The sequence below is a fragment of the Octodon degus genome, unplaced genomic scaffold, assembly GCF_000260255.1.
Source record: "Octodon degus isolate 3935 unplaced genomic scaffold, OctDeg1.0 scaffold00017, whole genome shotgun sequence".
In the NCBI taxonomy this organism is placed as follows: domain Eukaryota; kingdom Metazoa; phylum Chordata; class Mammalia; order Rodentia; family Octodontidae; genus Octodon; species Octodon degus.
The window spans coordinates 24,019,393-24,039,437 of NW_004524593.1; the positions used below are offsets into that span (position 1 = coordinate 24,019,393).

The following is a 20,045-nucleotide window of genomic DNA, read 5'->3' on the forward strand; positions in this document are numbered from 1 at the left end:
GCATCAAGGAGAGAAGGCGCTTGCCGTAGTGGGAGGACGCTGGCGTTGGCAGTGCTGCTGCAGCCTGGCTCCTAACGGAACCGAGCCGGGGCCTGTGCTGATTCCATGCCAGGGTCTGTGAGGGTCCTGCCTGGCAGTCTGCCCTGTGCTGCAGGCTGTGGGCTGTGGGACCAGCATGAGGTGCTCCTGGAGTGGCAGCAGCTTGCTCAGGAGTCCCGTGTGTCGCGGGCGCCAGCTGCTTGCACAGCCTGCCCTTCTGCAGTCAGGAAGGAGTGGCCACAGCTCTGGGTGCGCAGGCCTTGGAGGAGAACAGGCAGCATCCACAGTTTTGACCTGAGGACGTCCCCGACCTCCGGGCCACAGAAAACTGCCTGCCATCACGGGCCACGAATGATCCCTGAGTGAGAAGCCAAGGGCTAAGCCAGTGCTGACAGAAGGGTGCGCCACCTCAAGGTTTTAGTCTTTTCTGCCCTTTTCCTTCTTTTTTCTGTTAGTATATATTTGTGATGCATAATGAACACATTCTCTGTGGGGACTGGCACATGCGCACATTGCATCACGATCCTTCCAGAGTCCTGGGAATGGTCCCTTTCACTGGGAGACAGAACTTAGTGCCAGTCACCACCCTTACCGCGTGCTGGAATGCAAGCCTGGATAGACGCACATGCGACAATACGCAGGGGCCGGGTGCGGAGCACTCAGATGATGGCGCACCCTTCAGGCGTGGGGGTGCAGCTCCTCTGCTCTGGTGGCCGCAGCCGTGGCCTCGGGCCTCCTTGTGTCTGACCACCGAGTGACTCGCACCGCCCAGGACGTGCTTGGCTCTCGGCCTCCACAGTGCCCTTCTCCAGCTCTGCTCAGGATGCGCCCTGCATCTGTGGTATTCCACCCTGCTCACTCCGGCCCCTACTCCTTAGGGCACTCTGGCTTGTGGCACAAAGACCCAGGCTGCCTACTGCCAGCCCGGATGTGCCTGCTGCACCAATTGGCTGCCCAAGGTTGGAGTCAAGGACAGGAAGCTGAGCAGGCTGCTTGGGAGTCAGCCTAGGGCTGCTGGTTTGCTCACCTGTGTTTCCTCTGCAGACAGCAGGCGGGGGGGCCTCGCTCCAGGGAATGCTGGGCACAGGTTATGTCAGGGTGTGGGTGCAGTGGCCACATGGCCAGCTCCTTGCAGCCTCAGGGCTCCTCCCTGGATCCTGGGTACCCAGGTCCCCAACTGACGGGTAGAACAAGCCTCCGCTGTGTTCTGTGTAGGGCTGTCTCTCAGCAGAAGCCAGTCTGGCCCGGAGCACTGGCCTGAGTCCCTCCTGGTGCCCCAGGCCACGTTCCCTGGGGTCAGTGAGGCTGCTTCGGGAGTGCAGTTTGAATTGTTGGCACCATCAGATGCCCAATGCAGCTAGCATGTCTCCCAGCTCACTCGGGCAGCCCTGAGCCATGTTCTCGTGGATGCGCAGGTCCTGATGTTTGGTCTGTGCCCTGGAAGGTCAGTGACTTTGCCTAGTGGAGCTAGAGACACAGACTGCAGCCGGGTGGCTTATGGGGTGCCGAGGTATTCATGAATGTTTGCTGTATACTTGAAGGTTGAGAATGGGCCCCACACTTCCGCTGTCTGAGCCCTCTGATTGGGACCCTGGGGTGGTGGTAGTGAGTGACTCATTTTATTTGAATAGTGTCCGGAGGCGACTAAAATCTACATTTTTATTGTGATCATACTTTACATATGTCTGGATTTTAGATAAGGTTTAACTTATAGTTTTAATAATTTCTGACCGGAGAGAGCTCTGGCCCAGAGTCTCCCTTTCCTGCCCTGTGTGGTTCTCCACCCTCCTTGCAGTCTGTGCTTCCCTTCCTGCTTCATCTGGAAGCTGTCTGGACAGCAAGGTGCTGGTATGGGTGTGTGCTTAGAGCTCAATGTCTGTGTCCAGAGCCAGCCCGGCAGAGAACACAGGGTACAGCTGAGGTGCAGGGTTGCATTCTCAACCAGCTACCAACCCACCATCGTCCACTTCTGGGGATGGAACCAGGCGTGCCCAGCCCTGGGCTACCCCCAGCCCTTCTCACTTCTTATTTCAAGATGGTCTCATAAGTTCCCCAGGCTGGGACTGTACTTGTAGACTCCTTCCTCAGCTTCCTGCATAGCTGGGATTATAGGACACGCTTCTGCATCCTGCCTGTACCCTTGAGGCATGCAGTACCTGGTGTGTGTCTCATGGTGACCCCAGGGGCAGCAGGGACCGTGCCTTCATGGGCTTGTGAGGGTTGGATGGGAGGACGCACACCCGGACTCCTGAGGCCCCGAGATACTGCCCCTCCTCACCACACCCTGACCTTGCTCCTGCCTAAGGCTTCACCACACACTACTGCCCGCCCTGGTACTAAGCTGGCTGGGGTGCCCCTGCCTCCCTTAGGTGACAGCTGTTGGCACACTGCTCTGTCTGGCATCTTGGTTCCAGTCCCTGTGCTGCAAGCACCTGAGGAGTAGGGGGGTCATGGGTCCCCCTAGCATTACCACCTTCAGGAAGTGTCCACGCCTGTTCTCCAGCTCCAGCTGTGATGGTTGCTCTTGGGAGACAGGAAGAGGGCACAGAGTGGATTGTCCAGCTCTAGTTCTCAGAGACTGTATCCTCTGGGAGCTGTGTGGATGACAAGATGCTGGTGTGGACTTGTGCTTGGGGCTCGATTTCTGTGTGCGGGTCCTCTAGCTTCTTTCGAAGCTGTCACCACTGGGGTGTCATGGGCTAGAGGCCAACGCCACCCTGGGCTGGGCAGGACATGTGGTAGAAGATGTGATGTCCTCACCCTGCCCTAGCCCAGATTCTGGGATGGCTAGAGAGGGCTTTCATGACAATGGAGAAATGGTTTTGCAGGCAGTGGCTAGTGGCACCAAGATCTGCCTTCCTGGGGACAGGAAGGGTCACGCCTCTGACCTTAGGCATAAATAAGTTCATGGCTGCAGCAGCTTTGAGCTGCACTGAGCTGTTTGGGTGGAGCTCAGGGTCTGATCTGGGACTTTCCTGAGGAGAACTGTGGGGTCCATGGTTCAGCCATGATTCCCCAGGTGTGTCTTGGTCCTAGCACTGAGGGGCGGAAGAGGTTCTTGTGGACGGGAGTCTCAGGCTCCTTGGTGGGGGATGAGCTTGGTGACAGGGCGGTAGGAAGCACGCAGTGGTGAGACCACAGGAGCCTGTCCAGCTGACGCCCGCCTTCTCCTGACCAGCCACATCTCTGCAGGCAGTAGCAGGATCCTAGCAGGCACTCCACCCAGGGGTCCATACCTGGGCCTGGCAGGGGATGCCACGGTTCCACAGGAACAGTGGGTCTGGTTCTTTCCGGGACAGCACCCTCCTGCATCCCAAGAAAATGGTGGTGTGGGGTTACTAAGCATTTCAGCCAGAGCCAGGTGCCTTCCCAGGTCCCCCAGCCTGATTCTGACCCTGCATGCACAGGACTCTCGCCATGTGACCCTGCCTTCTTCCTTCCACCCAGCGCAGCTCCTCTCCCACTGGCGTGAGCTCTGCTGTAGCACAGATGTGTCCCCGGGCTGTGGGCAGGCATGTGCGTGAAAGGCCTTAGAACATGGAGCCTGCTGAGAGCCCAGAGCCAGTGACAATTCCAGTGTCCCAGCCCCCTGTAGATGTGTGAGCAGGCGTTATTGAAAGGCACAGAGCTGGAAAGGTCAGTATAAGGTGTTGCTGTGACAAGAGTTAACACTAATCCATGCTGTAACAAACCATCAAAGGCCACTAGCTTGTAAAGAGGAAAGGTGTACTTTGGTTACAGTCCAGTGGCCTCAGCAGGACAGGTGTGCGTCACAGCAAGACTGCATGTGGAGCATTTATGCCTTTGAGCCAGGGCACCAGTGAGGAGGAAGAGGCCGGGCCCACCAGCCCCTGAGGGCAGGTCAAAGCCTGTGACTTGGCTTGCGGTCTCAGCCCCTGCATACGGAGGAGGAGGAGGTTCCTTCCTGGGTGGATTGCTCTGAGCCGGTCCAGACCTCACTGACTGCAGATGTGCGGGAGCCGCTGCCCAGCTCTGTCCCACTAGGAGCCCAGGGCGAGCTCTGAGCGTACCGTGTACCAGAACCCTGATGGGCCCAGGGTGCTTGGGGCACACCCCAGCGTGTGTCAGCTCTTGAGAAGGGCGTGGAGAAAGCGTGAAAATGGCACCTTCATGACTGGGCACTGCAGGCCCCGGGGACCTGAGCTCAGGTCTGTTCGGCTGTCAGTTGTTTTCCCTGTCTGTTCAGCCGTCAATTGTCTTCTCTTGAGCTCCAGGGAAAGGGGTGCTTTAATTGAGGAGTTACACAGCAAGAAAGGACACCCACTGGGCTGCCTGAGAGGGGTTCCAGGTCAGAATTCCCCTTCGGGAGACATGTGAAGCATTCACATTTATTGAGTGACTGCTGTATGTCTCCTGGTCTCCAGAACAACCCTGTGGGGTGGTTGCCATGAACAGCCCCTACTGAACAGGCGAGGAAACTGAGGTTCAGCGAGGCTGAGGCTGTGTATGTGCTCTGGCTCTGACCATGTCCATGTCACCTGAGTCTATACTCTGTCCCCATCACAGGCCATGGCTGGCCCTTGGCCTCCAGACCCCCTCTCGCTCTGCACAGCACCAGCCAGAACTTGAGGGCTCCTGGAGGAGCCCCTCTAGTTCTAGTCCATTGTAGGAGCCTTCAGCCCAAAGAAGATGCTTGTGGAGAGTAACACTCCCCAGAACTGAGCTCACAGTGGGTTCAGACACCCATCTCTTGTGCAATTCATGTTCAGACTTCTTGGGGCAAACTCCTTGCCAGTGAGCAGGAAAGGAAGATGCTTCTCTTGCTATGTGACAGGTCCCCTGGGGTTGCTGGACCGCAGACAGATGCCAGGCTGGACAAACAGATCCTGCACAGAAGCACTGGCTCTTCTCTCACGTCTGGTGGAGCTTGGTCCTGTCCTTCTGGTCCTCTGTTGTCCCCAAGCCCATGACAACCATCTCTTGAGTTCCTCCAGTCCGGGCCCAGCTATTGGGTCTGAGGGGCCTCTGGTTTCCAGGGCGCAAGACGCACTTCTGTCTCTCACTGTGTCTGTCTGTGTCCCTGTCTCTGTGTCGCCCTGGTGGTCATCCCTAGGGCTGCTCCCTCGGGGTGCTGAGGAGATGGGGCCCACTCTGCAGGCACCTATGAGCATCTTTTGCTGAGGGGTGGAGTGGCCGAGCCCAGCTCACCATGGAGGACTGTGGAGCCTGGGTGCAGGGAGCCATTCAGCGCCGGCGCCTTCCTGCTGGGAAGCAAAGGCACAGGGTCGGTGGACTCCGTGTTTGTGATCAGTGCAGCCGGGGCTCCTAGTGTTCAGCCTGGCGAGGACTCTCACCTGTGGACATGAGTCACACTGAGGAGACTGCCTGGGCAGAGCTGGGAGCCCTGCACCAGCTTTTACTCTGGAAGAACCTGTGGGTACAGGTGGAGAAATAGCGGACGAAAGCCACCAGCTGGCTGTGTGGCTGCCAGGAGTCCACCAGAGGGAGTGGGGCCAATGGGTGCAGCACCAGTCAGAGGACTCCTTGTCCTGGGGCTCCGCCATTGTCAGGGCATTTCGGTGACAGGGCATTCCCTGTGGCCCCATAGGAGGCACTGTCACCCCTGTCAAGCAGTAGGGGGGAGAAAAGAAAGGGTGCAGCGTGGTCGGAGCAATGGCCACACCTTGGAGGCCAGTGTGCTCAGCTAAGGCCAGGGCTTCCACTCCTGCAGCAGAGTAAAGGGATACCAGGGAGGGCTCCAGATCCTGGCGGCCCCAGGGTGTGAGTGAGGTCCCCTCAGCCTCCATGGCTTGGTGAGGGCAGTGGGAACTGCATGCTCACTGGGCGGGGTCCACGTACACTTGTGCACGGTGTGGTGTGCGTGCGTGGGTGGGAGAGAGCTGGCTGTGAGGATGCGTGTGGCCAGGTAAAAGGGGCCCTGCGTGTCCTCAGCCCCATCCCACAGCCGTGTACCATCAAGCGCGCAGCCTCCATCCTGTGCCCGAGGCAGGGCTCGCAGGGTCTGCGTGTGCTAGTTGGCGGAGTGCTTAGTGAGCAGGACGCCGCCCACTCAGGTAGGGCCCATCTTCTTCATAACCTTTGGGACAGAGGTGCCCTTGCTGGGTGAGATGGAGAGGACCAGGGTGCCCGATGGCAGGCAGGATGGTGGGTGGGCTTCGTTCCTGTCTGTGGGCAGTGCCACGGCTGCCATCCAGCGGGTGTCAGTCATTTGGGGAGCTGGAGTACACGACCGTGCTGGGCCTGCTGTCCCGGCCAGGCTCAGGTTTAATGGCTGCTGGGGGAGCTAGGGTACAGCTGCTCAGACAGCCGCTAGAGGCCAGGCCAGGTTAGGGAGCCGGGGAGGCAGTTCCTCCCTCTCTGTCCCCAAGGGAGAATTTCTGAGCCATGATTTTGTAAATGAGCTGAGTAGAGGCAGTCATTTGCCCTAGAGGGTTGAGTGGCGAGCCCTGTGGTTACTTACCCCCTCCAGGCCTCCTTCAGTCTTTCCCAACCTGCTGAAGAGGCAGAACTGCTTGCAGGCTATTTCTAGGCCACACAATTGGCCGCACCACCAAGCGCTCTGGCGCCGTGTCCTGGGTGGTACCTGAGCCCTGTGCTGGCCCCCGTGCTCACTGCCCCCACTCAGCAGGGTTCAGGCTGTGCCCTGTGGGCTGGTGGGCATCTTGTTGGTCCCTATCGGCAGTCGCCCTTGTCTTCTCCCTGGAGGCCACGTCTGCACACCACCACGCTGGCCCTGCCTGCAGCTTTCACAAGCCTGGGGTGTCCAGTGTGGGCACTGGTCTTCCTGTGGCCCTGGGCCTCCCTGTCGCCATCCTGTGGCTGTCTCTGTGGGACAGGTAGTCACCTGACACATGGAAAGGCCCAGCAATGGACAAGAAACCACCTTGGGCTGCACATGGGCAGAGCAGTTATAGCGGGAGAGAAGCGGCTGCTGGTCCCCACGGTGCCTTCCATCTGCATCATCCCCAGCAAGGGAGACAGCGATCCCCAGCACCGTGTAGCAGGGCAGTGGACATGTGGCAGAGACAGTTCCAAGGCTGTGTCCTCAGTGCGGTGCCATCATCGCTCAGGACATCAGCACAAGGCTGTGTTGGCACCACTAGGACCCACAGGAACTGAAGGAAGAACCCTGAGGCTGTCGCGAGGCTGTGGGCCCCACGGTGTCAGCAGGACACAGCAGGAGCAGCGCCTGCACATTCGGAGTGTGATGGGGACAGGCTCCCAGGTGGCAGCCCTGGCACATGCCCAGGGTGTCATGCGCACAGGCTCACCCCGCACCTGCCCAGCCCCAGGGGAGGCATCGTTACCCCTGCCCTGCCTGGGGCCTCTCATGGCTCTGCGTGTGGCTTGTAGGACTTCTGCCCTTCTGGATGCTTCCATGGTGCCACCCCTCCCGCAGCTGTCACACTGCCTGCTGTCGCTTTCAGGCCCATGCCAGGCTGGCTTTGTTCCCAGAGCTCATCTCTCCCTCAATTCAGGCATGGGTGTGGAACAAAGTGCTGTTTGCATGTGAGCACAGGTGGCTGGGCACAGTGTGCCCTACATGGACCGCCATTGTTCCTGTCCCCGAGACTGGACGTGCATGGTCATGTGTCTGTGATATGAGCCCCTTCTGAGGCCTTCCCTTGCCCTGGCTGGGGCTGCTTCCTGGTGCAGCTCTGGGCTGAGGAACAGCTCTTCCATTCATCAGAAAAAACAGAGCTTGTGAGCCAGCTGGGAGGGAGTCCTGTGATTCTCTGGGGAGACTCAGGAAGGGACAGCTACTCTCCATGCCAGCCCAGCAGTGGGGACAGCATGCAGAGCAGAGGATGTTGGCTGAGAGTGGACCTCATTCTAATGGGTCTGTCCTGGCAGGCTCAGGTCAGGACCACAGCTGTAGACGCTCTCTGTGTGCGGTCCACAGAGACACTGATGGCAGAGTGGGTGACCTGGTGTCACTGTTGTAGCTGTTTCTGTCCAACCCCTCAGGGGTGGGTGCTAGGCTCCGCAGGGTAGGTCCCTGGACAGCGAGCATGTGGGAGCAGTGTGGGTGGCAGGGGCTGAGAGGGAAGTGGGCCTTGAGGGCCTTTCCTCTCCTGGCCGCGGCTGCTGACAGCTGTGCCCCTATAAGGAAACATCACCACCTGGGGCTTACACCGTGTTGCCCAGAGCTTGCTGGCTTCTTGACACATAGAACAGCTCTTAGGCTGTGGCAAAGATTCGAATGCCATGCAGGAGCCCTCCGCTGTCAGAGCTCATCTCATCCTGGTCCCCTGCCACAGCAGCCCCTTGCGTATCACAGAGGGGTATGGTTTAGTCTGAGGAATTTGGGGGCATAAGCATTTGCACAGGATGGTGGCTGGAGGGTTTTTGTGACGCTGTTTATTATGCTGCCCTGTGGTGTATAAAATGTCCCATCAGTGTCTCAGCAATTTAGCAGCTCACTGTGTGTCCCCTTTCATGGCAGGCAGAGGGCCCAGGGTTCGTGTCCAGGTAGTCTGTCCTGAATTAAGTGCTGTAGGCTATGACAGTTGCGCGCCCTTGGTCCCACTAGAAGGTGAGGCAAGGATGTTGTGAGGAGCACAGTAACCATTCTCTGGCCCCGTCCTCACTTGGCAAAGTGTGGGTCCCCTTCCCTGCTGCCCCAGGCATAGACAGTCTCATGCACAGACCTGAGGCCAGGCATGTGGCACTGGAGCCTTTACTGGTTTCCTGGTCGCAGCCACGTGGTTGTACCCAGCAGCTCCTCCTGCTGCTTTGTTTCCTGCCAACCTTGGTAGCATATATTGAGTGGAAAATCCCAGAAATAAACAGTTCAGCATTTAGGTCCCATAGTGCTGAGCAGTGTGGTAAAATCTGGGCTGGCCTGTCCATCTCCCACAGGTCACAAGGTGTCTCTTGTCCAGCGTGGCCACCTTGGTGAGCAGAGGTGATCGTGGATCATAGAGCTGTGTTTAAGTCAGCCTTGTTTTTGTAACTGTGGCCCCAGAGCACAAGGGCAGTGGTGTTGATGGCTCAGACACTCCAGAGAGAAGCCGGAAGCATTCCCTGGGGGAAGACGGTGCCATTCCCACCTAGGGAAAGAACAGTGGCTGCAGGGAGAGCTTGCTGAGATCTGTGGCAAGGCTGAATCTTCTGTCTGCGCAGTGGTGAGGAGAGGAAGTACACTGCGGCTCGCTGTGCGGCAGCACCCAGAGTGTAAGGCTGTGGCTGCAGTGTGCTGGGGCCTGGCTCGGGCGGGAAGGGCCCTGAGCTGCAGGCTTCTGAGCCACTGAGTTCCCGGCTCCCCCCGGGGGGCTGGACTGTGTCCCCTGCAGAGGGGACGGCGCAGCTAGCATTTTTCTCCATGTGCCATTGCAGAATGACACCCCACAGGTCAAATGCTGTAGATCTCTCAAAAATGTTCACACACACTTGCCCACAACCCCAGAATGCACACCTGATGTTCAGTCCTTTCCATGTTCGCGGACATACATGTTCTCAGTTTGTTCCTTGCTTGTCCCCTGCATCAACATCTGTATGTGGCTCTATCATGGAGTAAAAGCCCATGGCTAGAATACAGGAGTCTGTTCTTTGCTAACAATAGCCAGGTCTCCTTTCAAAGGGGTTGAAGTAGTTTGGGCTCTCAGAGTAGGGGAGGGGCCTCCCTGCACAGAAGCGCCACCAGGACCAGCGGACTTGGGCCCTCAGGCTGGACTGTGCGACGCAGGAACTTGTTCCTCTGCAGTAATGTCCCGTAGTCTGAGCAGCACACTGGAGGCTGCTGGGCAGCTTATAAAGCGCAGGTGTCCAGGCTCGGGTCCTGTCCTGGGGAGCTTACTGAATTGATCAAGGGCTGTTATAGTTTATATCTTCATTTCTCCCAAAGCATTCGTAGCTGGGGCTTTTAGAGGCGACTTGCTAGCAGGAGATGGGGCCTGGTCCAAAGGGGTGGTCGCTGGGGCATCGGCCTCCCTGCTCTCCTTGCTTCCTGGCCGCCATGGTGTGAGTGGCCCCCCTCCGCCAGACCATTCTCCCGTGCTTCGTCTGCCTTGGAGGGACAAGCATGGATTGAAAGTTGGAACAAAAATAAACCTATTCTCCTCTAAGTTGAGGTTGTCAGAAATTTTGTCCAAGCAAGAGAAAGTGAGTAAGATTGCCGCACGCTTTGGCTACTGTAGTGTCCTGAGGTCACTCAGCACGCCTGCCCGATGGCCACTTTAACTTCGGGGAAGGCTAGGGCCACGTGAGTCCCAGATCCAGAGCCCGTGGTGGATGCGGAGACCCTGCGATACCTGCGCAGAGGCCTGCCTTTATGTGGATGGTGTTCACCATATTTTTTATCACATCTGCTAAAGACATCCGTGGAAGGAGACTTCCAGAACTGCTTCAGAAAGTGGCAGGAAGGATGGGATGAATGAGTTTGAAGAGCGGGAGATTGACAGGAATGGGTCTTTTAGTGTAAGAAGTATAAAATTAAAACATTTAAACATTTAGTGTATACTAAATACCAGGTCACCCCTTGGATCTTTTTTTTTTTGTACTTTAGGGAAGGGTCTACGGGCTGTTCAGGGTCTCACTCTTAGATCGGACTCATAGTGATCTGCCTGTTTACAGCCTCCTAAGAGCTGGGATTATAGGCACATGGCACCACACCCAGTCTCAGTTGCCATCTCAGTGTGCCCCGGGGCACCCTCAGCACAGCCAGCCTGGGGATAGAACCCCCAGCCCCATGTGCCTGCTTGCAGGCGCTTTAATCCACTGAGCTCTTTGGCCAGCCCTACCTCTTGGATCTTTCAGTCTTCCTGACATCTGCTTCCTCTCAGACACTTCAGTGGTCTGCCCGTCATTTGCCGAGGGCCAGGGTTGTGCCGAGTGGGGCTCTGATTTCTGGCCTCGGTTGTGCCCTGGAGTGTTCTCGTTCCTGCCCACAGGTCATGCTGTGTCTGCCTCTGTGGGCGTCCTCCAGTCCTCCCCTGGACTGGGCCTCCACCGTCGCCCCGTGGGCTGATGTCCTGGTCATGTATTTGTCCTTCCTCAACCTCGCCGCCCTGCCGTCGGTGTGGCTCCAGCACACCAGGCCCTGTACAGATGAGGATCTGTAAATCGTGTCTTCTCTGGCATAGGAAGCAGAACAAACCAGAGAAAAGTGTTTTAAAACACAAATGCATTCAACGTGATTTTAGGTACTCTAAATATAGCTGTATGAAGCAAATGTCATGCTTAATTAGCAGCACATTGTGAGCCACCTACAGCTGGTTTTGAGACAAAGCAGTATTTGAACATATGAAACAATGTTTCTTCATCTCTTCCCTCCTCATTTCTGCTGCTACTAATATAGACCTTTCATCTTTCTACCCCTTAAATCAGTAGTTTCCTTCCTACTGAACCACTCATCAGGATTCTCCTGACTCATTCTGCTTGGCCACTCTGGGGGTCCCCCGGGACTCAGTGTCCTTCCGGCCTGCTGTACCTTGGCGGCCTCACCCTGGCTGAGACCCTGCTGCACCAGCCTGAACCTGGCCCAGCCAGGCAGCAGCCATGCACCGGGCCACATGGCCCACGTGGCCCTCACGTGGAGTCTCGAGGGCTGGTGCAGCGGGGAGGACGCCCTTCTCAGCCTCAGCCCCCGCAGTCCCCTAGCGCTATGCCCACAGCCATGCAGACACCCCGAGTGGCTTGTAAGTGTACTGTTTTGTCGTGATCCGCTTCAGGGTTCACATGGGCTGCAGGTTTGGGACCCGTGACTCCTGGGACCCTGAAGTCACATCAGTGGTCTTGTGTCATGGTATCCGTGTCTCTCCCATCTCTTCCTGGACTGTCCTCTTCCCAGAGGTGAGGCAGTGTCATTAAGCCCCCTCTTTCAGGTCCAGGTGGGATGTCTCACGCTTGGTGTGTGCCGTGTGTGTGCATGAGTGTGTGTGGTTGGCAGGGCTGCAGGAGCCTGCAGTGCAGCAGTTTGCGGAAACTCGAGGGGAAAGGGCCCACCTTCGATGCCAGTGTTTGGGCAGGGACAGGAGGTAATCAGACCTCAGGGACGCAGTGGAAATCTTTTTGCTTCCAGGGTCAAAATATTCCTTGTAGACTGAATTATTTCCACTTTGGGAAAATGCTCATCTTGGCAAGAGTTTTCATGTGTACTTTATTATTTGGTTCCTAATATATGGCTCTTTGACCATCAACTGGCTGTTTTTAAAATAGAACATTTCAGCTCTCCCAGAAACTTCCTGGGTTGCTCTGGTAACTGGTGACAGCTCTGAGAGCTTCAGCCAAGGCTGCCATTCTGCCAGGTTGTCCACCGAGATGTGTGACCCTGTAGTGCCCACTGTGACAGGTCTCTGGAGGACCGCAGAACCTCAGCCCTCTGGAAGGCTGGCCGTGCCCCACGCGCCCTGCTGTACCACTCTCCCCGCTGAGCTGGTTCTGAGCTCTGCACAGCGCCACGCACACACTGGGGCACCCCTGCCCCACCTATGGAGGTTTAAGCCAGAACTCATCACAGTGCATGTGCTGTGTCCATCTCCGTGCCCCACACCTGCTGCTGGAGCCACCGGGCAGTGGCTGTCCCAGCTGAGCGGCCTGGGGCAGCTGTCCCGGTATCCCTGCCCTTGTCCCCTGTGCCATCAGTGTGGGTCACAGCTGTGGGTCTCCTATGGCATTGCCGGGACTCCTGGGACCATATGGTGCTGCTCTAGGCACTGGGTGGGGATGTCACTGTCACCACTGCCTCACAGGCCCCTTGCGTGGCTCCCAGGATATGGGGAGAACTCTCCCTGGCCCCTCAACAGTGTGAAGTCCTGGCCTCGGGCTTGGGCACCTCGAGCTTGGCGCTTCCAGTTTGCATGTGACCTTTCCCTGGTCTGCGACACAGAGAGTGGGGAGATGCCAGCCTAAGGGGAGTTTGAAGTGAACACAAATGGCGGGGGCAGCTCTCTGGATAACAGTTCAGGACTCCTGGAATGAATGGGTTAAGCTTCGAGCTGTCTAGGGGCTTAGGATGGTGCCAGAAGTCAGGAGGGTCAGGCCAAGGTGCTGCTACCTGATTTATTTACCTGATTTATCTACCTGGTGGGAAGGGCTGGAGGGTGGAGGTCCATCGAGGAGGAGGGGCTGAGGCCAAGGGAGAGGCAGGAGGAGAAGGGGCGGGGGCGGGGGAGAGGCAAGAAGAGGAGAGGCAGGAGAGGGAGGGACCACAGCAGCTGGGGAGCCCTCCCCACAGCCTGCTCTGACTGTGGCGCTTGGCACCGTCTCTGGCCTTTTAGCACAGGATGGTGGGGACTGACCTCGTGGGGGCTCAGGGACAAACCATGTGTGCTGCTGCAGGACAGCGACTGGACTCTTGGGATGATCGATTCCCCTGGACTCTGGCTTTCTGGGGCAAGACAGGAGTGAGGCAGAGAAGAGCGGTGCAAGCTCTGAGCCTGGGCTGGCCGGGTGAGGAAGACTCATCAGTGTGACTCCCACAGGGACATATGGCCACTCTCCCTAGAACATGTGGGACTTTTAGATGGACAAGGACTGTGGGGGTCAAGCAGGCCACAGAGACCCTCACTGCTTATAAGGTGAGCTCCCAGACCACTCCTTCCCCCTGGGACAGATGCGATGCTTGGGTCCCCATCACAGACTGGGAGTGGAGCCGCTGCAGTCAGGTGACCTTGGTCACAGATTCGCTCCTTAATCAAAGCTGTTTCTACCCAGACAGCACCACTCACACCTTCGCAGGAGGGAAAGTTGCTTATGTGCCTTGGTTTTAGTCTAAGTGGCGATTCGCTGGCTCAGGCTCCTCCGCCAGACCTTGAGCGATGCATGTGTGATGTGCAGGTCCAGAGCGCTGCGTACTGGGCAGGGCTGCGGTTGCCCGTGACCCAGCGTCACCATTTCCCACTGGAAAAGCACCAGGGCATGGTAACGCTGGTTGGCGATGCTGACTGTGCTCTCTGCCCAGCTGCCTCCTCTCACAGCCAGCTTGCCCTCTTCTGCTTGTTTTGAGGATTTTCCCACCTTGCAGAAGGGAGTGGGTAATTAGCACCCCTTGGAAGGGTGGTCCCAGGCTGAGCCTGCCTTGTCATTGGTGGGAGAGAAGCCAAGAGCCCTGGAAGGAGCGGTGTAGGGCTGACACAAGCCCCTCCTGAGGACAGCAGGTTCGTAGGGAATCCAGGGCAGCCTGGTATGCAGTGGCAAGCAGGAGCCAGGTGCCAGGCCTGGGTGAGAGGCTGTGTCCCAGTGGTTGCCACCTGTGGTTGCTCTACAACCCGGACCAGAAGGATGAGCCCCACCTCCGCCTTTCGGGCCAGGTGAAATCAGCAGACTGTCCTCAGCAGGAAGGGGTTCCTCCTGGCAGCATTTCTGTCTGCAGGACAGAAAGAAAGTGACTGTGTCACAGGCCTCTGTGAGAGGTGTTGCTGAGGCCCCCAGAAGTGGCCTGTGTCCCTCTACGCCCCCTCCTGCAGGACACCTGCCCTGGCCCACAGCAGTTTCTGGCTCCCATCCTGCTGCGTCCTGTGGCCTTAGCTCCTCGGTCTGCTCTATCAAGGGACTCTATGCAGGGTCCCCCTGCTGGGGAAAGTGCTGGGCATAAACACTTGCTCTGGGCTGCCGGCCCGGGGACCTTCAGCTCCTCCACCTGCTCCTGGAACCTGGGCCTTTGCCCTCTGCCTCTGGAACCTGCCCGCCTCTGCCCTCCCTCACCGTCGCTCCCTCGGTTCTCAGCATGATTCCCATACCTGCACCCTTGGGCTCAGGAAGGGAGAAAAGGAGTGGGCATGTTGAATGTCCATATTGTGGCCTGTGGTGGGAGAAGTTGACTAGAGGGGAGGACACTTTCTTCTCTCCTCCTCCCGAGTGTGGGGACACGGCAGAGCTTTGAAATCCCAGTGTGGGATGCTGCCTGAAAGCAGCTGAGAGAGGCAGCAGGAAGGGCTGGCCCTAGGGTTGATTGGGGCCTGATTAGAAAGTAGGGTACAGGGGGACCTCTACCTGGGACGCAGGCTTCAGCCCTGAGTTGCATCAGTCCCTTTTTTGTGGTTGGCCACACCTGGGGCCCACATGGAGTTCTGAGACCCGAGACCTGGCAGACAGGGTGGGAAGGAGGAGGCTGGGATGGGGCTGATGGTGGCTTGACCTTGCGGAGGCACCAAGTGGGCATGGCGGCCTGATCGGCACATGGAGGTTGTGTTTCCACACACCCGTGCCTATGTGTGTGGACGTGACATGCAGTGCAGCTGTGCCTCGTGTCTATGAGGACAGATCCAGGACCCAGTGGACACACAGGGCACAAGTCCCTGAAAGAAAGCCCCAGCATTTGTGCCTGCACACGCACATCCTCCGTTCTACAGCAAGTCCTTGCTAGATCTCATGCACTGTCCAATGCGGTGGATACACAGAGTGAAGAGTTGTGAGGCTGCCGTCCGACAGGAAGAAAGCCCGCAGGGGTGTGATACAGACGTGGCCTCTTCCTGCTACTTTCCCTCTGTGGCTCCCTGGTGGTGAGGCCCGGGGTTGTAGCCCTCGTGTGTACCACGACTGGCTCCACGTGAACACAGGCGCTGCACAAGGACACACGCTCCACCCTGGGTGGCTCCTGCCCCTGCCACACTGCAGTGTCTCCCACTCAGCCTCCGCATGCCGCTGTCCTGCCCGGTCCCGCCTGCCTGCCCTGTGCCCAAGGCCTCTCCCTCCCTGCACCCTCCTGGGCCCCCGCGGCTGTGCTGCCATGGCTGTGTTCTGCTCTCCCCAGCTGGTGCTGCCCGAGTACTCCATCCACAGCCTCTTCTGCGTCATGTTCCTGTGCGCACAGCAGTGGCTCACGCTCGGGCTGAACATGCCGCTGCTCTTCTACCACTTCTGGAGGTGAGTCTGACACCCCAGCATGGGCTCTCCCCTCCCCTGCCTCTGAGAACCTCTCCTTAAATCCCACCGTGTTGCTGGCCGGTGGCACATCCCTGGGGGTGCCCTCTTGGGTCAGTGCAGCAGCAGCAGCAGCCGCGCTTTTCCCAGTGCCCATCCACTGATGGACATGTGATAGAACACAGCGTCTTCACACAATGGAGTATTATTTGGCCACGGAAAGGAAGGAAGGAAGGATTCATGCTGTACCTGGCTGCACCTTAAAGACAAGGCAGGTTGAAGGAACCACATGCTGTGGCCACGTGCTGTGTCACTCCTTGCATATGAGGCACAGGCAAATCCAGGGAGACGGAGGTCTGGGAGGGAGCGGACGGCGTGGTTGCTAAGAGGCACCATTTTCTGGGGGTGGAATGTCCTGGCACTGGGTGGCATAGTGGTTGCACAGCCCTGTAAATGTACAAAGACCCACCAAACGGTGTGCTTTGGAAGGGCGAACTTTACGGCCTATAAATTATATCTTAATTTTAAAAAGCTCTTACCAGATGGGCTGGGTTTTCTAGGACACTGATTTCAAGCTTCTGTCCCTGCTATGGCCACACGTTGGATCAGGCCTCCGGGCTTGCTGTATCATCTCCAGGTGGAAGGGAGGTGGTGGGCAGACCAAAGCAGCGGGGTGCAGCTGGTCAGCCTCCTGGTGCCCCAGGCCCGTGCTCCAGGCCTCGTCTGGGTGTCTCACTAGAACGTGGAACCACACTGCTTGGGGCGCGGCATGTGAATGTGCCTTCTGCCCCAAGCTGGGGAGTGCGGGGAAGGAGCAGGCCCTGGGCTACACAGAGCTGGAGGTGCACACGTGTGTGTCTGTAACCTGCAGCAAGTGCCAGTGTGTGCGAGGCCAGGGTAAGGGAGCACAGTGTGCGTGGGTGTAGTGTGTGTCCGGGCTCTTGGTGAGGACAAAAGACAGCAGACATGGTGGGGTCTAAGGGGACTGAGGCGTCTGTCTATAAGGAGCGGGAATTTTGAGCTCTGTAGGAAAGGGACACTACAGGAGGGGTGGAGGGGAAAGTGACATCACTGTGCTTGCCTTGAGGCCCTGGGGTCATTGTGGAGTCCAGGTTGGGGAAGAGGGCAGCCTGGCCCAGGTAATGCAGGTGGAGATGGTGGGTTATGGGGGGCCTTGGGTGCAGAGGCACCAGGGAGGGGCCTTCATGAGGGTGGAAGGTGGAGGCTCAATCGAACAAACACAGAGGGGGCAGAAGCAGTCCGAGGCAAGGAAGAAGGAGTATGGCTTGGTGTGCAGAGCTCCACATGAGTGAGTCCTCAACTCTCTGCTCCCCTGACTGAATGCCTGCAGTGGCAGCTTCAGGAAAGGCTCGCCTTTCTGTCTGGAGGCTGTGGCCCACAGTGAACTGGCCCTGCTGTTCTTGGGCCTTCAGCGATGCTTTGCTTCATGGTGGGAGCATGGGGCAGAGGAACTGCTCACATCGTGGAGGCTGTGGCAGGAGGCTGAGGCCTGGGCAATGTCCCATCCAGGGTGGAGACTTCTTCCTCAGGGCCGCAGCCATTGCACCAGGCACCAGTGTCCCTAGCCCATGGCTCTCCTGCCTGGCTTGCTGCTGGTGAGGAGGATGTGGCCGTGGCTTCCTCTTCATCCTACTCCTTGTGTAGGGCCTGGGTCTCTGTGCTTCTCAATCCTTCTGTCCAGGGAGAGAGGATACCTGAAGTGCATGCTGTCCTCCTGTGGGCCTCAGAACTCACACAAGGGCTGGCAGGGGTGAGACCTAATCCACAGTCACGAATCTCAGAGTGCAGGTGCTATGGCATTGTGCAATGACGGAGGCTCCTGGCCTCTGCCACACTGATGTCAGAGAGGAGGGGCTCTTCCTGGCAGCTCCCTGAGACACCAGGGGCTCCAGGTGACCTCCTTCCCTCTGTCCCAGCACCACTCATAGGGCAGACTCACCATGATGCCTGTGGCTCTGACCTGAGGACCTGTGCCTGCAGGGGTGTTCAGAGCCCCTAGAGTGGTGCCCACTGTACCCTGGGCATGCGGGGACCAGGTTGTGTGGCATGGATGGTGCTGGACGCATGTCCTCTATCCCTGCAGGTACTTCCATTGCCCGGCCGACAGCTCGGAGCTGGCCTATGACCCGCCAGCGGTTATGAACGCAGACACCTTGAGCTACTGCCAGAAGGAGGCCTGGTGCAAGCTGGCCTTCTACCTGCTCTCCTTCTTCTACTACCTGTACTGGTGAGCAGCTGCCCAGGCAGGGGTGTCTCGCCACAGGGCAGGGCCAGGTCTGGAGGCTTCCAAAGCGGGGAATGTGACACAGACATGCCTGTCGGGAGCACGTCCTCAGAGCCGCACTGTCAAATGCACCCTTGCAGCGTCCCCCGGGCTGTGTGTCAGGGTGGGCTGCAGCTGGCACCTCTGCTTCCCAGCAGCTTCCTGGCGGTATGTCCAGTGCTGGCCCCCTACGCTCAGCACCCACTAATGTTACCTGGGTCCCCTGGGAGGGGCTGGGCCAGTCGCAAGCAGCTGCGCCTGGCTGTCGCTGCTCAGCTAACAGCCATAGGAGGGCGGCCTCTGCCTGCCGCCTCGTGGTCCTGCTGGCCTTCAGCATCCCAGGGCTGTGGGTGACAGCTCTGGGCAGAGGAGGGGGATGTTAGACTAAGGTCACCTCTGGGCTGGGTTGGGGCTGTGGCAGGGGAGGTGATCCGTTGTCCACTGTCGAGAGACCGGTTGGGTCTGAGCGCAGGCCTCTATCCCTGGATTGTGAGGTGGACACTGTCCGTACCCCTGTGTGTGACTACCCAAGGAGATAGGTCTAAGAAAGCAGGTCCCCTCTCCCAAGGACCAGCCAGTAGTGTCACAGCTGGAAGTCTCCTGAAGTGTGACCAGGATTGCACCCAGAGCCACGGGGTGTTTCCAGGGTCTCAGGAGGGGTCTTGGTCAGTGGGATGGGGCAGGGAATACTTTCAACATGCAGTCCTGGGTGCAGGGCCCCCAGGTCAGGAGGGTGGGTACTTGGGTTTTATGGAGGCCCCTGGAGTCCCCCAAGGGGAGGGATTCTGCTCCCCCGTCCCTGGTGTCTGCAGCCCACAGGCACTGAGAGTGGCTCCTTGCAGAGTCTGCACCCTGTCTTGGGAGCCCCAGCACTTTTCCTTTTGGGCTGCCTGGGGTCAGGCTCCCTGAACCCTCTATTCTCTGGCTCCAGGTCTGAACTGTTTAAAGAGTGGCGGTGGTGTGGGGTCGAGGGCAGGGTGCGATCGAGGGTAGTGTGGGGTCAAGGGCGGGGCATGAACCAGGGTGGGGTGCTGGGGGTTCTTGGCCTCGGGCGGTGTGACTTTCCGGTTGAGCACACCGGCCCTCTCATGTCCCCTGGCTTAGCACCACCCTCCCACTGCCCTGTTCATTACAGAACAGAACTGGAAAGAACCCGGCCCCATCCCTTGTCCAGCACTGGGCAGGCGTGGCGGGGCAGGCAGGGCCAGCAGGGCCCAGCCCAGGAGCTCAGCAGAGGACCGGGCAGGGGCTGGTGCTGGTGCCCTGGTGTTGGCCTTCTGCCCTCAGGGTTATTTCTCCCATCTGTAACTGTCTCCTGGTTTCCTCCTCACTGTGGCAGAGCCCAGCATACCACAGGCCTCAGGCAGCCAGGCTGGGCCCCTCAGCATGACTGTGGTCTCTGAGGCAGGGCTGGGGCCTGCACGAGCTGCTCAGTGGCATTAAATCAGAATGAATGGAAGGGAATGGGGTACGAGGCTCAGCTGGCTCTGGGGCTCTGGGGTCGCAGCTGCTTGGAGTCAGACACTGCTTCCCTATGAAACGCCTTGGGCTTTTGACCCGGAAGCTCAGTGGACGGCGCAGATCAGAATCCGCCTGAGAGCACCTCCTTCCTGGGCTGCGCAGGGCACTGCCAGTTCCCTGCTCCCAACACCTGAGTCCTTAACACGGCAGCCAGGGCAGTGCCCCTTGTGGGCCACTTCCACATCACAGGGCTCTGTGGATGACCCTCACCCACCTCCCCGCCCCACAAGCCACTCAGCCTCACAGGGCCCTGACATGGCCATGGCATGAGCCCCCACCCTGCTGCAGCAGGTGAGGACTGGGAGCTGGGCTGACAGAGTAGGGGTGGATGCTTGGAGTCGCCTCTCCCAAGGCTGTGACATGCAGTGTGGCAGTGCCCGCCGTGGGTATAGAAGTGGGGTGTCCAGTGCCCGCC

General features: G+C 58.4%; 1 protein-coding gene across 3 annotated transcripts in view; it reads left to right on the forward strand.

Annotated features, from left to right (window-relative positions):
- Cnih3 (cornichon family AMPA receptor auxiliary protein 3) overlaps window positions 1-20,045 on the forward strand; it is a 47,119-nt gene that overhangs the window by 26,020 nt on the left and 1,054 nt on the right. For 2 of the 3 annotated variants that reach the window (XM_004626897.2, XM_023710357.1), the window contains 2 exons: window positions 15,716-15,828; window positions 17,930-18,073. In XM_004626897.2, coding sequence (XP_004626954.2) covers window positions 15,716-15,828; window positions 17,930-18,073 — 257 coding nt within the window. Of the gene's footprint in view, window positions 1-15,715; window positions 15,829-17,929; window positions 18,074-19,859; window positions 19,922-20,045 lie in introns of all 3 variants that reach the window. The other variant, XM_023710356.1, reaches the window with a different exon arrangement.